General features: G+C 37.9%; 1 protein-coding gene across 2 annotated transcripts in view; it reads right to left on the bottom strand.

The window, feature by feature from the left end:
• The window catches only part of NWD2 (NACHT and WD repeat domain containing 2), a 58,537-nt gene that overhangs the window by 28,036 nt on the left and 14,679 nt on the right, over window positions 1-15,822 (bottom strand). Inside the window, exons 2-3 of one of the 2 annotated variants that reach the window (XM_030023127.2) lie at window positions 8,211-8,299; window positions 3,216-3,332 (exon numbers count right to left, since the gene is read on the bottom strand). In XM_030023127.2, coding sequence (XP_029878987.1) covers window positions 3,216-3,332; window positions 8,211-8,299 — 206 coding nt within the window. Of the gene's footprint in view, window positions 1-3,215; window positions 3,333-8,210; window positions 8,382-15,822 lie in introns of those variants that run through there. The other variant, XM_030023137.2, reaches the window with a different exon arrangement.

Below are 15,822 nucleotides of genomic sequence, written 5' to 3'. Positions count from 1 at the left end.
CAGTTTTGAATTATGTTACTATAAATTAAAACTAATTATGCTTGTTGGAGTAGAATCGTCTTCAATTGGCGTTGTAAATGAAATAAACCCCATCCCACTAAGGTACAACAAAGCAAACAACAAATGTATATAGAGATTTCTGTAGTTTTGCCAGTCTAGTCACTGGGAGAGCTATTACTCTGGCCCATACTTGGAAAACCTGGAATAAATATTGAAGTTGTCGGCTCACTGCAACCTCTTTGCTAACTGTTTTGTTCTGTTTAAAATTTCTGATTAGGCTTGATTTCTTTCCTTAGTAACAATATCAGCCAGGCAGTTCTTAACAGCTTCAAAATTCTGAGCTGCTAAAATATGCAGCAATGGCACATGACGAGATTTCCTTCACTGTCAGAGATTTTAGAACATCCGTGTCTAAGGACACTGGGTGTTGCTACAGGAAAAATGCCATGCCTTTCTGCTCCAACTCTGTTTCTTCATCAAAGAGAAGACAGAAAGTAGAAAAATAAGCCCAGAAAACTAAATTTAGTCACGTAAGGTGGAAGCTATGCAAACTCTGTAGAGATCTGGGCCAGTGTGTCCTCGTGAAAAACAGTATCATGACACCATCAAACCCACCCCAGACTCAGTACTCCACGCGCCGGGCTCTTTACAGTCAAGCGCTGAGGACAGCCTTTGTTCCCCAGGGCTCTGAAGCTAAATAACAGAGTGAGGCAAGCAGGTGAATGAAACAGAGGCAGCGAGATGGTTGTGAGGGTGTGATAAAAGTACAGAACAACACATGCTACAGCTTGCTCTTTGTCTCATCTTTGGCATGGAGAGAAGTGATCTCCAGCCTTCACAGCAGGCAGTGTTTTGTATCCCTTCTATCCCCATGGGATTCTGTGGTTTCAGTTTGCTAAATCTTTCAAATTCTTCCCTTAAAAAAAAAAATAATCAAGGACTTGCATTTTTTTCAGAACTCTTCTCTGCCTTATTATGACAAGTCTAAGAATTAGAGTTCACTTAGCTACATTTAAATATAGAGGAGAAATCTACCTTTTCTAAATTATTTTCTTAGCAAATGTATTATAGAAAAGAAAATTTGGAACAGCAAAGGCGTGGTCTTAAAATTGTTTTCTATTGAAGGCTAACATCAAAACAGATGTTAATTAAAGCTGTCAAAGGAGAGTGGCAGGTGTCCTTTGATGTCTGAGCGACAAGCATTTCCACTACCCCTCCAGTTGCAATAGACAAGTGACTACGGAGAAGACAATCAGTAGTATATCAGCAGTAAACAGAAGCAATGTTTTTTTACTTTTAGGCCAATCCTTGAAAACTTGTAATAAAGACATGTAATAGCAAAATGCTTGTAATTTAGTAAAACTTACACTAACAATTAGTGTAATAATTGACAAAATTAGTTAGGTAGTATTAGGCAAGTTTACTTGAAAACATTCAGCCTGACAGATAGATCCTGAATGAGTCTGTCTTTTGCCCTGTATGTTCTGGTCCTTCTACACCACTAGAATGAAACTGGAACTGAATTTATCTAATGTTGGCAGGTTATCTATTTTTTTCTCTGCAGGCACTTTGTCTTAAAATAATATTGGTTGTCTTCTTAAACACAAATGATGAGTTTTATAGAGGTTAATTTAACTTGAGACTTATCCTAGTATCTCTGCAGTCCTACAACTATGCATAGAAAAATAATTGTCATACATCCCCCATTTATTTCTCACAAAGATGGAGCCTCAAGACAGCTGATAAAATAATTAAATATGTTTTGGAATAATAGAAATACTTATCTTTTAGAGAAGTATCCTTGATCATAGCAAATCCTATTCATTGTGGTCGTTTTTGTACTTTCACTGAAGCCTCCCTTGCACATAGTACTTCTCATGTACAAAATATACACACATTCTTCCCAAATCATCTTGTCTTTTGTTTTGATGCTTTAATAGATGCTGTTAAGTATGCACTATATACCATTGAATAGCCAATCTCATTAGAGAGATTCTCTATCTAGATCTACCCAGAAAGTTAAAGAACAGCCTTACTCTTCATAGATAAAGAGGTTATGCTACTCTAAGCAGCTTGAAAAAGGCATTTATCAAAAGTCGTATCTTTTTTGTCTATGCACTGAAAACTAACACAGTCAGCATACCATGCACTAAACTGGACTTTAAATATTTTTCAAGTTAACTGTGTTCATCTTAAAACATGGTGCAAATCTTTCTAGCCACAGACGAAAGAGAAAAAAAATGCACTACTCTGAATTGTATATTTAACATAAAATCAGTGACAGCAAAATCTATTGTATATGATTCATTGGAAGGGGTAAAGCATACCTGACAGAACTTTATATATGCAGCCTACTCCCAGTGCCTTTCAGCTATTAGAACCCTACACAATGTTTGGCATAACTTCATAAATTCATACTGCGTCAGCTGTAAAAGCTGTGACGGATAGCTGAAGACTGTTGAGCTTGATGTAAAACAACAGGTTCATCTACAGAAGAAGACCTCTCTGACATTAAAATAAATATGGAAAGCTTTATAAACCACTCCTGTAAAAGTGGTTCAGTCTCTCCTTTAGGCCTAACAGGAAAAGCCAGTGAAGATCTATCTTTTTTGCCAGCTTTACTGACTCTTGAAGAATCCTGAAAGCAATGCTTGTTCTGGCAACAGTAAAGAAAAGGCAGAGAGTAGTAAAACCACAATGACTCAGAGCCTCCTCAGGTTGCCACTAACCTCCAGTCTTTTCACACTCTAATACCTGTCATCCTAACTTGCCCTGGGTTTATGACACAAAACAGCAAAATGCAGATCAGAGCAGATCGTTCTTGGCTGCTGCTGTGCTTTTTCTAAGTCCTTCTAGGCCAGCCAATAATGCATGTGTGAGAAGTGCCAAGAATTAATTAATGGTGGCCTCCTTAAGCAAGTAGTCCATACTTCTGTTGTGACAGTAATACAGTCATACCTTGTGGTTTCTAAACCCATCTTGCTATGAGGACTGATCATGAAAGATCCTTCTTTCCACTAATACTGAGTAATCACTGTTAATCTAATCTACAGTGCTGTATAGGGAAATATTTGGATGCAGTATAGCAAATGTACAGCAAGGAATATCAAGTATTTTAGAAAGAAGAAAAGAATACATTTGTTATTGAATCATGCATGTTAGGATAGCTAACATTATATTTTTGTTGTAAAGTAAAACATTATTTTTATACCCACAACAAAACATGGACCTGCAGAACTTTTCAAGCAATCTTCTAACAGCTTCATACGAGTCTTTTGCAGCTCAGGACTGTCCCATTCGTCTGCTTCAACTCCCCAGTATAAGTCTATGACCTGGAAAATAGTATGTAACATTGTTACTTTAACATATGCCCTTTCTACCTATCAAATTAAAAATTAGATTTGTCAACATTTCATGTACTGCTAAGCATTGCTCTGCAGTGCAGTAAAAGGCAATGAGGTCTATAACCAGTCCTTACACAGACTGGCAGGGTTTCCTTAAATAAATAACAATTTAAGCCTCTTATTTTCCCTCCCAGATAGTCCCTCCTGGGACAGTCTCTCATTTCATATTCATATTTTTTTGCAGAGATTAGCATTACAAGATCTTGATTTGATGTAGTCTTTATTTGCTACTAGATTGCTTATAATGGATAAGTAAGAATGACAAAAGCATTGATGATAAAATCCTGGCTCCATGGAAATCAATGGGAGTTTTGCTGTGGATCACAGTCAAGACCACAACGTGACACCCTGTGTCACTTGTATCCACAGGATATAAACTCATTCTGTGCACATGGCTCAAAAGAAAGAATATGTGTGGTTCTGTAATATCGTACTTCCTTTGTCAGCTGGTCTTTGTTACTTTGGAAGCAGAGATTGTATAGATACGCAGTGACAGACAGCTTGCTGTTCAGCCTTTTACCTGTAGCCAGACTCAGTTTTGTGATGGTAATTAGTTGCAAACAAGCTCCTGGAAGAAACTGGAATATGGATGTTAAACTTATTTGAAGAAATTAAGTGATGAAGTGTGATTTCACTACATATTTTAACTAAAAGGCTGAATTCTTACTGTGGAAAATTGAATTTAAAAGAATAGGGATCATATGTATGCATTTCTTTCAGAATAAAACTTATGGTACATGCTACTACACTCTCATTTACGCTACTATTGATTGTTAACATCATGTATGTACCTTGAACAAAAAAAAGGTCTAGTGGCTAGTTAAAAAAAAAATTGAAATCGTATTAAGACATGAATATATTACAATATTGTTTATTGTAGTATTATTTGTACTGTGGAAGCACTCTGCTGTTTCCACAAGAAACAGAACCACAAAACTAGCTGTTGTCTAAACAGATCATAAAATCAGCCTGAAGACCTAATATAAGAACTAATAATGCGTTGATGTAAAAGTAAAATTCACCAGTTTACAGCTGGTTAATCTCGGGAAATTTCTCATAACAATAAATGCCAAGGTTTAAGACCTAATCCCAGAAGCATTTATAGCCATGTTTAGTTTTATCACCAACAGTCTCGTTGGTTATTTCTTCCAGAAAAGTTTGGGACATGTGTCAGTGTTTGCTGGAGTAGGCACACTGTTGCCAAACACGAGAGGTAATGCACCATCTAACTGATGATGAGTGAAATAGCTCCATGTATAAAACGCATTACAGCTTACACTGCCAAGAAAAAACACTTAATATCTTTATTTTTTTTACAGAAACTCTGTTCCAAAATTTTGCTGGAACAAGCAGCTTCTGCTCTACAAAACTGCACCTCAAACAGCCTTCCTATCTCCCTCATTTGCACTGATTTCTTCTCTGTCCTCTTCTCTTTTAGTCCGATTAGGAGAAAAGTGTTCCCTTCTTCCTCTCTCCCTTCTGTTATTTATCTATATGACTTCATTATTGAACTTCACATTGTATTCAGCTGTCTGATTACATGAATGATGTATGACAGAGCTTAAGTATTCCAGTCATAAAATTAGAGCACCTCAGCGTACAGTCAAAAATATTTGAATTACTTATTGAATGAATTTATTGTGCTGCTCAAGTTCATCTGAAACATAAAACCAATTTCTATTTTAATTAACTGTGCAGAAATCACGCTAACTCTGTAAATGTGAAGAGGAGATTCTCTGGAACAGCAGATATTGTAGGGGCTCAGTGGCTGCCTTCTGTGTGTTATAATGTTATAGGTTCTTTTTATTGGGTAACACAATTTTGGCGCATAGTAGCTTAACATGTTATAGCTTTGTCCTGCAAGAAGAAATATTTGAGCCATCAAACCTCTAAAGGCACCAAGAATTTCAAAATGAGAGGCTTATCAGTTATTCTTTATGCTAGCTAAAATAAATAGGATTTACAAAATTAAAGAAACGGAACAAGAAGACAACTGTATCTGATGTTGAAGTATGTTTTCACTTATACTTGGAAAAACTGTGTGACAAACACCCACTCTAACTTTCAGTAAGGCTGCCAAGGTGAGATGACAACCAGTGCTCTGTGCGAGAGCTACTTACACACAGTGGACTGATGCTGGTCTAGTTCACTTCCACAGTAGTCACCTAACAGAGACTTTTTGTTCGTAATTCAGTGTTTCCTTTTGCTTATTTTAGCTTTTGTCCTTCCAATCTTACAGTTTCACAGATTTTTCTAAGGAAGTGGAAGAATTTTATTGCTTCCAAGTGCTTAAAAAAACACAAAAAAATTTCATTCATGAGAAATTCCACTTTCCTTCTAGTGTATATCACATGGTGAAAATGATTTGAAACAGTTCATTGTTCCCAAGAAGAAAACAGTATGCTGCTAATTAACTATGGTTAGTTATCCTTCAAAAATTTTCTATTACAACTACTTTCTTTAACATCTCTGTCCTCCTCTAGAAAAATACTGTATTTCAGGTACAAAACACCATGCACTCTGGAAGTCTTTTTCTCACCTTACTTGCTTTCTGTGTTCACCAATACCTGTTTTTCAGAAATATTTTCTGATTCAATGGAAAAGGAAGTCCATCGAGCAAACAAATTCATAGAGTGATTGAATATATTCAGTTCTGCTTCCACACACATGGTCGTTATGTTCCCTAACAGCTCCAACCAACTTGAGGGTGCCTGACAGATCTCATGCTTTGCAACAACTGAAACACTTATCAGTGCAGCCAGATGACTCAGTGGAAGCTGGAGCAATGAATGTACTCAAATGCATTTCATTTGGGTCATTATTTATCAGGAAGAGGGTGTCTTCAGGTCACCCGATATTATAGCGCATTTGTGGTAGTCACATGCAAGGTAGTTCTTGTTTGGTCAGTAGAAGATTACATATCAGGATGAAAAGTTATGTGTTCTGCTCTGTGCAGGGAAATACAAATTTATCCCTGTATCTGAAAAGTACATAATACTTTCTTGACACCACTGCACTAAAAACTGTAGTCTTGATTTTGCATGCTAACCTAAGAAACTCAGTGTATCAGGAACGGAAAAGGCAAAAAGAAAAAGTTTTGATAAAGTCTACCTCAGAGCTTCCTCCAGAATGCCTTACTACTTTCCCTAGCTAATTTTTTGTACAGGTTTTCCTACTTCGCTTCCACAGAAACGTGATAGCTTTCTAGCTGTTTTCAGAAATGTGTCAGTGGAGCAGTCTCTCAGACCTCGTATCACATAAGGATGCTCCTAGTGTTGAAACTATGTAATAAAATAATTTGCTTCCATGAATATCAACTACAATAAACGTAATTATACCTCCCCTAGAGACGACATTACAATCCATTTGAAGAGAGACATGTTTCCTCTCACAAAGAATTCAGAGGATTATGATCTACTTGGAAGAGACATTTCCCTCTTGTCACTGAGATGTCTCCTCAAAGATGACTGAGAAATAAAGTTTATATTTTCCATTAGTATTACATGGTAGTAACACGAGAAAAATGCTTTATTATTTAAATATCTTTTGCTATGCCTTGCATGTACCACTGCAGCTGGGACTTCCCAATCAGCTGATGAGCTAGGACCTTCAGATGAAATTCTTTTATAGCCATAATCAAAAATCACTCTGGAATTTACCACCATGCAGATTCAGCAACTCCACTGTGACTCAGGGAATTAAAACCAAATATCCTAATTTAAGAACTTGTTATTTTGATTAAAAACCAGCTGCATGTGCATCAAGAATAATACACTGGGAGGAACAGGATGTTGCATAAAAGGCATTAGCTGTTTCCGAGTAAGCTACACTCTGAAGAGCTGAGTTTTTGGGGTCACTAAGATGCCAGGTTAATACTAGTATGTGAGGAAGGCTTGAGGATGTGGAACGAGAATTTTTGAAAAATTGAACAGCATTTTTACAACATCACACACTGTAATTGTTTCTGTTAGCAGAGAACCAGTTCCAGGCCTGCTGACATATACGGGACTTTACTGGATGACTTTACTGGACTGTGAATAGGATATACCTGACTTAAAAGTACCAGTGAATTCAACTGTGATGCCAAACTCATGTGTTTTAAGTCAAATGCAACTGTATTTATTACCAATTGGCTCTTACCAAAGATGTGGGTGGGTCTGTGTCTTCCCTAACACAAAGGAAAACATGAACTGACTGAAGCAATGAGAATTTTACAATTGATGTTAAAGGAAGCAAATTCCATAGTATATAATCACAACAGAAATGTTCCACATCCAATTCGTTTTGGTAATCAGTTTCAATATTCACCTGGTTAAACTATTTTCCACATTACAGTGGAAGACAAACCCATAGTTAGAGTAGATATAATATAACAGTTATGTGAATATACAGATGTTGCTACTCCAATGATGATTACATTAAATTAAAAAAAGGTTGCATTAACTGAAGTATGGTTTCTAGAAGTACAACACGGTAATTCAAATGTAACATTATTTCTTCTTAAATACTTTGAATATCTAAAATAGTGGTGGTTTCATTAAGTTTCTAATGTGAAAGTTGTCAGTTTGTTGCCCTATTGCTTTTACCACCAATGCAATGTGGCATTGTAAAACTGTATGTTTTTCATTTAGAATTTACCTCAAATCTGCCTGTAACATAATTTAAGTACATCAGTTCAGTACAATTAAATATGAAATACATTTTTTGCTATTTTCTATTTTACCAATGATATTTAAAAATGTTATCTGTTGTAAATAGAGTTAATTTCAAGAAAAGTAATGCAAGATTCAACACAACAAAACCTACCTGAAATTCCAGCCCATAGTTCTCCCTGCAGAATTCTCTCAGCTTAGGATACACATGTTCTCTTAGGGCACTCCTTTCTGCTATTGTATCTGTATTGGGGAGAAAGATGTTACTAACAATATTTATATGAACTCTGTTCTTTTAGTCATAGAGATGTATCACATAAAAAAGAGCCCTTAATACACACCCACCACACCACCCACCCACCCCTAATGAAAATCAAGTGCTGGGATTTAATCTCCAAACTGTATGTTGCACAAACACATAAATGCGTTTGATGTCCAACATTAGGCTTCATACACATCTTAATACTGCAGCATATTTCAATACAGTGCAGCTGAATTAATTTTGTAATTCAGCAGTCTGAATTTATCAGTTTGGCTTCTATTTAATTTTCAGGAAGCTGAATTTTAGGAACTAGAAACACCATGGAACAAAGAGATATACCAAAGATAAAAGAGAGCTCTATACTTAGAAATAAGTCAATAACATGAATTAATGACACTGTGTCAAACACTATCACTTTCATCAGCATCTTTAATCTGATAGTATCTTAAAAGGAAAAAAGCTGTTAATAGCATTATTTATGGTATCTTTTGGTCCAGGTGATTCCTGCTATCATACTAAATGCACAGTTCTGACATCATGTTATTCCTACCATGCAAAATTACATGTGTTTTGATAATGAAGTACAATATGGCAATGACACCAAAATTATTATTAAGTACTGTCTATCTAAGTTAATCTGAACACGTTTCTATAAAACATACCAGTCAAGAAACATACTGTCAAATGTGAAGTAAATTTGGTTAGTAATGAGATCTTGTATAGGTAATAAATTTTATTGTCTTTCCCAATTAGACTAAGGTATGTGATGGATTTTGCTAGGTCTAGATTGCGATCAGTGTTGACTGAGTTACGACACAGAGGGATGACACTGTTGCTAAGTTATTTTCAAAAATAAAACTCAACTGCTGTAAACCACTAGATCTGAGTGCCATGTGATGAAAAATAAAGTGTCAACTTATGAATGATGGAGAACATCTGCTGCAGTTAAAGCAATATTTGTATAACTGCACTGAAACAACACAATAGGTTAAAACCGATTTAACAATCCCCATACTGTTGTAAACCAGAGATATGTATGCAAATCTAACAATGTTTTGTTTACCAGAGCCGGAGCTGATATGTCTAAGTCAGAGATCTGTTCATAGAATCATGGTCACAGATTTATAATATTTTTTATTTTGACAATCCTAAGAAAGTGTGAAATCTGTAATTTAATTAATTACACCAAATTCGTAATACCCTTCTTAATATTTGAATATACCTTTGAAATATTACACAGATGTGTGGTATAATTACCATTTATTTTTATAAACAGAAAGCAATCCAGAACACCTCCAGAGAATTATTTCTTGTGAAATCTTCATCAAGGTAAAAAGGCTATACCACAAAAGCTCAAAAGTACAGCCATGAGCTTCATCCAATTTATCTGAATTGCCACAGTTCTTCCTTCACAAACTTTTGACGGGGAAAAGAGTCAAAGGCGTAGTAGTTTTTATAAAACATTCTCTCGAAGTGCAACAATATTATGTATTCATGATTTCACATTTTAAAATACATTAACTATGCTAATGTGTTCTGAAGACAATGGTCTAGAAGCATTAGTCAAGTCCTTGCTCCATTGCAAGCTTTCTGTTTGACTGTGGGCACACCACTCAAGGCGAGATCGTAAATCTGAAGTGCACAGCTTTTATATATCCAATTTGAACACTGCAAATAAGACAGACCCTGCTCTGGGCTACATTCAGAGGAGCGTGGCCTCACTCCCTCTCTCCTCACTTCCCTCTTGGGAAGTTATTACCCTCCTCTACCTGGCACTGAAGAGGCTGCACCAGGCGTGCTGTGCCCAGCTCTGGGCGCTCCAGATGAGGAGGATCGGGAGGAAACTGGAGAGGCTACTGAGATGATCAGGGGCCAAGAGCACAAGGGAAGATTGAGGGATCTGGGCTTGTTTAGTCTGGCGAAGAGCATAAGGGGGACCTAACCTCAGCCTACAATTACTTCTAAGGCACTTAAAAAGATGAGAGAGCGAAGCTCTTTGTGGCAGTGTCAGACAGTACAGCAAAGGCAACAACATATTAGAGCTTGGGAAGTTCAGGTTGGACACTAGGAGAAGCTCCTCTGTCCTTGGAGCATTTCAAGACTTGACTAGACAAGTTTATGGTTGACCAAGTTACTGCTGGCAGCACTTCAAGAGGGAGGTTAGCCCAGATGACCTCCTAAGTCCCCCTTGCAACCAGCAGTGATCCTGTCTCTCAGAAGATCCAGCAGGTTTGTCTTAGTCATCCAGGCCCCTCATACAGTGCCTGGGAAGACTTTTACTACTGCGTGGGCCAGTGGGAACAAAAATGTAGACTAAAACAGCTGGTGCCAAGGACCTGATGTCTATGCCATATGTATTTCAGGGGATTTTACTTTGGATTGTGCTCAACCCCCACAAACATTTGGAGTGCATTAAGTGAGATCCTGGAGTTATCTTCCTGTTTTTTGTCCAAAAGGAACCCAGTTCATGCATGCCAAGACCGCTCTATGATGTGAGTTCAAGTATATTAGATAGTGATGATCAAGAGATTCGCCTCAGAAGTGTACTCCAGATCTGGATGAATACAGACACGTCCCACAGATATTCAGGAACGGAGTGCAAAAACCAGTGCTCTCAGCCCAGAGCTGCCTGAGTTAGTCCATAAGGAATAGAGGGATGGATGAGTTGCTCCCTCCTTAGGATCCACACTCATTTTCTCTCACACTTTAGTGCCTAAGTCAACCTTTTCTTGCAGAATGTAGTACACAGATAACAAGGCTAATTAGCCAGAGGGTTGCACTGTGCCGACGCAGCAGTATTATTTTGGCTGCAAAGCAACTTTTGTCAGTGCTAGCTTGGAGTCACTATACTGCACGGTGTTGCTGTACTTTGTGATAAAAGCTACCTGTGTACTTTGCTTCATTTGAAATACTTCACTTTTTTTTTTTTTTTAACCTTCACAGTAACTGAGGCCCTTAGACCAGTCAGTGATAGAAGACTATATATTCTATATTCTTTGCCTTAACACAGGTTAATTTTGGCATGCAAGTCTACAAAAACACAGAGCACCGTATCTTCACTATTGAGTAGAATAAACTCTGTTGAAAGCCAACTTACTACTCAGTTACTGAGCTAAAACACAATTATTCTTGCCTCTCTAAATGGAAATTAATCATGACTACAGCTTTGTTATTAAGGAAGAAACAATTCACAGTTACTGATTACAGTTACTTAAATTATCAATGTGACAGTGGGCAGAGCAGTCCTACTAGGGAACTAAAATAGGCTAAGTTGCAGGAACAAAAAAAATATTGGAAAAGGGCAGAAGTTAAGAGTTAAACGTGATTGAATGATAAATGAGAAATATATTGTCTGAGGTATACAACAGATAAAACCGTATTCTGCTGCTTTCCATTTATGCCCATAGGATTTACACTGCAGAACCCCACTGGCTCTAGGTTTAGGACATGGTGCTATTCCCTACAGCATAACTTGTAGAGTCTAGTTCAGAAAATGAAACAACACACTGCAAGAGTAGTGCTACATTTCTGATACTGTATTAAATGAAATAGAAAGAGGTAAAACATTCTTTCAGCTAGAACTGTGTTCTGGATAAGACACTCGGCATACCCATCTTGTATTTTTATTCCTACCTCCAAATCTAATGGAATGGAATGAGTCTGGTGCTTATATTAATGAATTTTAACAATTCCTCTATTTGTAGTAAGTTGTGAAACTTCAAGGAAACACAAATGCATGTAGTTAAGATGAACTACAGTAATTAGTATGGATGGCAGATAAGCTGGTTTAATTAAATAAAATCTAACCTGATTTACAGTGACAGCAAATCTGTGAAGCTGGCAGATCCTAACAAAAATGTCACACAGGCAAATTCCACCTTCCAGGCTGCTGCTGCAGATGAATGGATTAACTAAATGACATTCTTCTAGCAGCCAAAATGAGACAGTGGCTGTGAGATGAGCTTTATACACCTTCTAATGTTAATTCTGATATTCTGAAATCCAAATGATAGTCCATAATAAAGTGTGGGAATAAAACTACATCTGCAAAAACATAAGACAAGACTTAAAAAAAACCCCCAACCCTAAACTTGTGTCCAGTATTTAAATGAAACCAAAAAATGACACTGTCTTGAGCAAGACAGTGACTTGCTGAACACACACCTTCCATACAAGTGCTAACTCTTGCAGATGGTTGCCTCCTAAGCCAGTCCATAACCACACCATCCTGCCCACCCCTGCACTTTGGACTGACTGAGAATGCCATTGCAGCCCTCCCTCTCCCCAGTGTAATGCTGAAGACTGGACTGAATTAGCCACATATGCATTTACGGCCTTTCTGCCAAATAATAGGCAATCGCTGTTTAAACACGACTGTGTGAGGTGTGATTTCTGAAGGCTTGTAGCTCAGTCAAATCACTGCCAGTTTTGATTAGAGTACTCCAAGGTGCTACTTCTCAGCGTGAACTATTTCCATGCCAAAGTCTGACCTTCAAACACAAGCTGTTCTGCTATTAAAGTAGCTTATTTTATTTTTAATAGGGAAAAGTACATTTTACGTTCTTGTGTTAGTAAACAGATGATGTGTACTTACAAACAGTTGCCAAACATTAATCTCTGGGATAAAATAAGTCATGGAAAATAGCCTAGTTGAAGAAAATTTCAAAATGTATATACAAGTGAACAGTTAACACAGAAGCCCAATGGAAATCACCCATTTTCAAGCACCAGTTATTGTGCCCTAAGACCAAACAGTTTCTCTTCTTGCTGGTGGTTGTACTGGTCTGAGTTCAGCCACAGTGATGAGAATGGCTGTTTCATGTGCATGGGCTGGAGTCACACCACAACTTGAATTCAACCGAGGCTCGATGAAGCTGAATAAGGAGGTTGCTCAGCCCCATCCTGTTATCATGTGTTGCACAGGGGGTGCCAATGTGGGGACAGTGAGCCCTGCTTGACTACCCTCAAAGGAGCAGTGCATTCAAGTTGAGAGTCTATTCACAGAAATGTTACCTGTGAGTAACCTTACCCAAGCACGATGCAAGCTAAGGCCCTCAAGCAGGGGAAAGTCCTAAGCAGGGAGGGTGTTTGCACTGCCAGTTTGACTGACAGAGGAATGCAGCATTACCCAGCTCGAAGGAGCCGGCAGGAAAATTGCTGACTGACGTAACAGGCTGAGGCAGGCAGCTGAACCTGGAAGGACCAAGGCAGAAAAAGAACAAAGCTGCCCTTGCAGCTGTTCAAGGTACCACAGAAATGAACTCTGGGGTCACAGAGCTGCCTGCAGGTTTCATCTCCAGCCCGTCACCCAGGAAAGAGCTGCTCCTTGTACGCACAGAAGAAACAATTTCTGTATCACCTCCCTGTGCTTGGTGTTCGCATGCTTTGCAGTGGGTCAGGACAGAGGCTGGCTGGGGGTCTTGACCTCACCTCTTTCCACAGGCTACTTCTCTGCTAGCTTAGTCTCCTGTACAAATGCACACAGATATGTTTATTATCACATAATGTTGGAGTCTTCTGTGCGACTATGGAGGTCTGAGGCCCTGGGTGAGCATAGAGTATCTTCTAATCTAGTCCTGAATGGGTATCCACTAAGATACCCAGCTATTTGCTTCCTCTAAGTATTCTAAATGCTTAGATTTGCTGGATGGGTACGACAGATTCTTGCCATGGGATTTTTTTTAATGCATTGCAATAATAAAAAATGTGGGTATTTTATAACCATTGCCTACTAACTGCAGTAGGAATTTCTGTACTTGAATTATCTAAGGATATGATGCAAATAAGGTTAAAAATTACTTAGCAGCAATACCAAGTAAGGAAGTGGCTGCCAAACCTCTTAATGCTAGTATGTTCTTGTCACATAAGACTATTCAACTGAATTATTCCTTTTAAACTACCTTTTTTACTAATAATGCACAATAGCATTGTATATTACCCCTGATACTAAAAGCTTTGAATACCAGTAGGTAACAAATGTCCCTAAATATTATAGAAACCTTGTCTCTGAAAATAATACCAGAATAATAAGTCATTTGCCTTTCTATAGTGCCTTTCATCTGAGAATCTCAGAGCACTTTGCAAGCAATGAGCTTGAATCATGTAGCTGGTTAGACAGGGAAAAAAGACTTGAGCTACCTAGTACCCTTGCCTTCCTAGAAAATTAACTGCATAGACTCTCTTGTAATTTCCTTCTCTTGGGGTTTCTGTGATTAGAGAGCATTAGAATAAGCATCCAAAGCTCCCCAAGACTCTTTTTAGAGAATGGGAACAGATTGGTCTGGTCACTTCTTCCAGTGTGCCCTCCCTGAACAACACTGCCAATCTTCAGGTGTCTACTGGCTCGCTAAAAAGGCAAATGAGAAGCTGGACAGACTGAAGACCATTCATTAATTAAACTAAAGCTCACAACTGACTGAAACCCTCCAAATAAATTCTGACTAGCAAAATACTGCAACATTACTGTGATGCACACAGCTGTGTGTCCTCACCCAGCCTGATGGTGGGAGCTCTCTCACAGGATGGGCAGAAGGTGTGTGTGACTGTGCTGGACTAAGGAGGACCTAGACTGCAGTCCTTCAGCTCAGAGGTTAGTGCTCTAGCCACCAGGACATCGCAGAGTAACACTGCTGGCATCTCCCTCTCCTCAACCATCTCAGTTCTTAAAAAAATAAATACAACAACAGTGGGCTGAGCATTTGAGCCCAAAGGAATGGCCGCTTGGCCTGAAAATCAGACGAAATAACAGAAAGTAACATTAAAATAGTAAGTAATCCTGAAATGTGTCTCTCAGTTGTGAAGAAATGACAGGATGTGACTACAAATTTGTGATCTACACCAGAACATTTAAACAAACACATTTTCAAAACAAAAGACCTAACTATCTGATGCAGGATTCAAAATGTAGGCCATAATTATAAGCCTAAAACTTCTAGTTGCAGCAATTAGCTCTTCTTTTGTAGCCCCAAATCAAACAATATCCGATTTAAAATGAGGTGTCATTTTAAAACCTGCTTCTATGAAATGTTCCCTACTGTCAGTTCTGTAAGATGACAAATTTAAAACAACACAGATAGAATATGCATTTATTATTTTTTTAATTATAATGCTTAATAGCTGGCCACATTTCACAGTGACATCTTTCTTACAAAATACCCTGCATCTTGACTATTAATATGATTAACTAGTGCCACCTATTGGCTTAACAATAACACCCAGTTGTCAATTTGTATACATAAAAAAATGAAGCATCTAGTAAGATCAATGGGGCCAAGACTCATGTTAAAATACAGAATTTTGGGGAAATATCAGTATGGAAATGACACAGAAGTGAAAAGAAGTTCCTGTATCTAAATATCAAAAGACTTTTGATTATTCACACGTGACTGTGTTCCCAATTTAAAACAAATGTTGGTTGCTGAGAGTTCTGAGTTTTATTATGCGTACAATATGCTTACATGAAACAAATTTGGATTCTGATCCAAAGGTTGGTGAAGTTAATGGA

This window comes from Aquila chrysaetos, chromosome 1 (genome assembly GCF_900496995.4).
Source record: "Aquila chrysaetos chrysaetos chromosome 1, bAquChr1.4, whole genome shotgun sequence".
In the NCBI taxonomy this organism is placed as follows: Eukaryota; Metazoa; Chordata; class Aves; order Accipitriformes; family Accipitridae; genus Aquila; species Aquila chrysaetos.
This window is presented reverse-complemented; position numbering and strand designations above follow the sequence as displayed.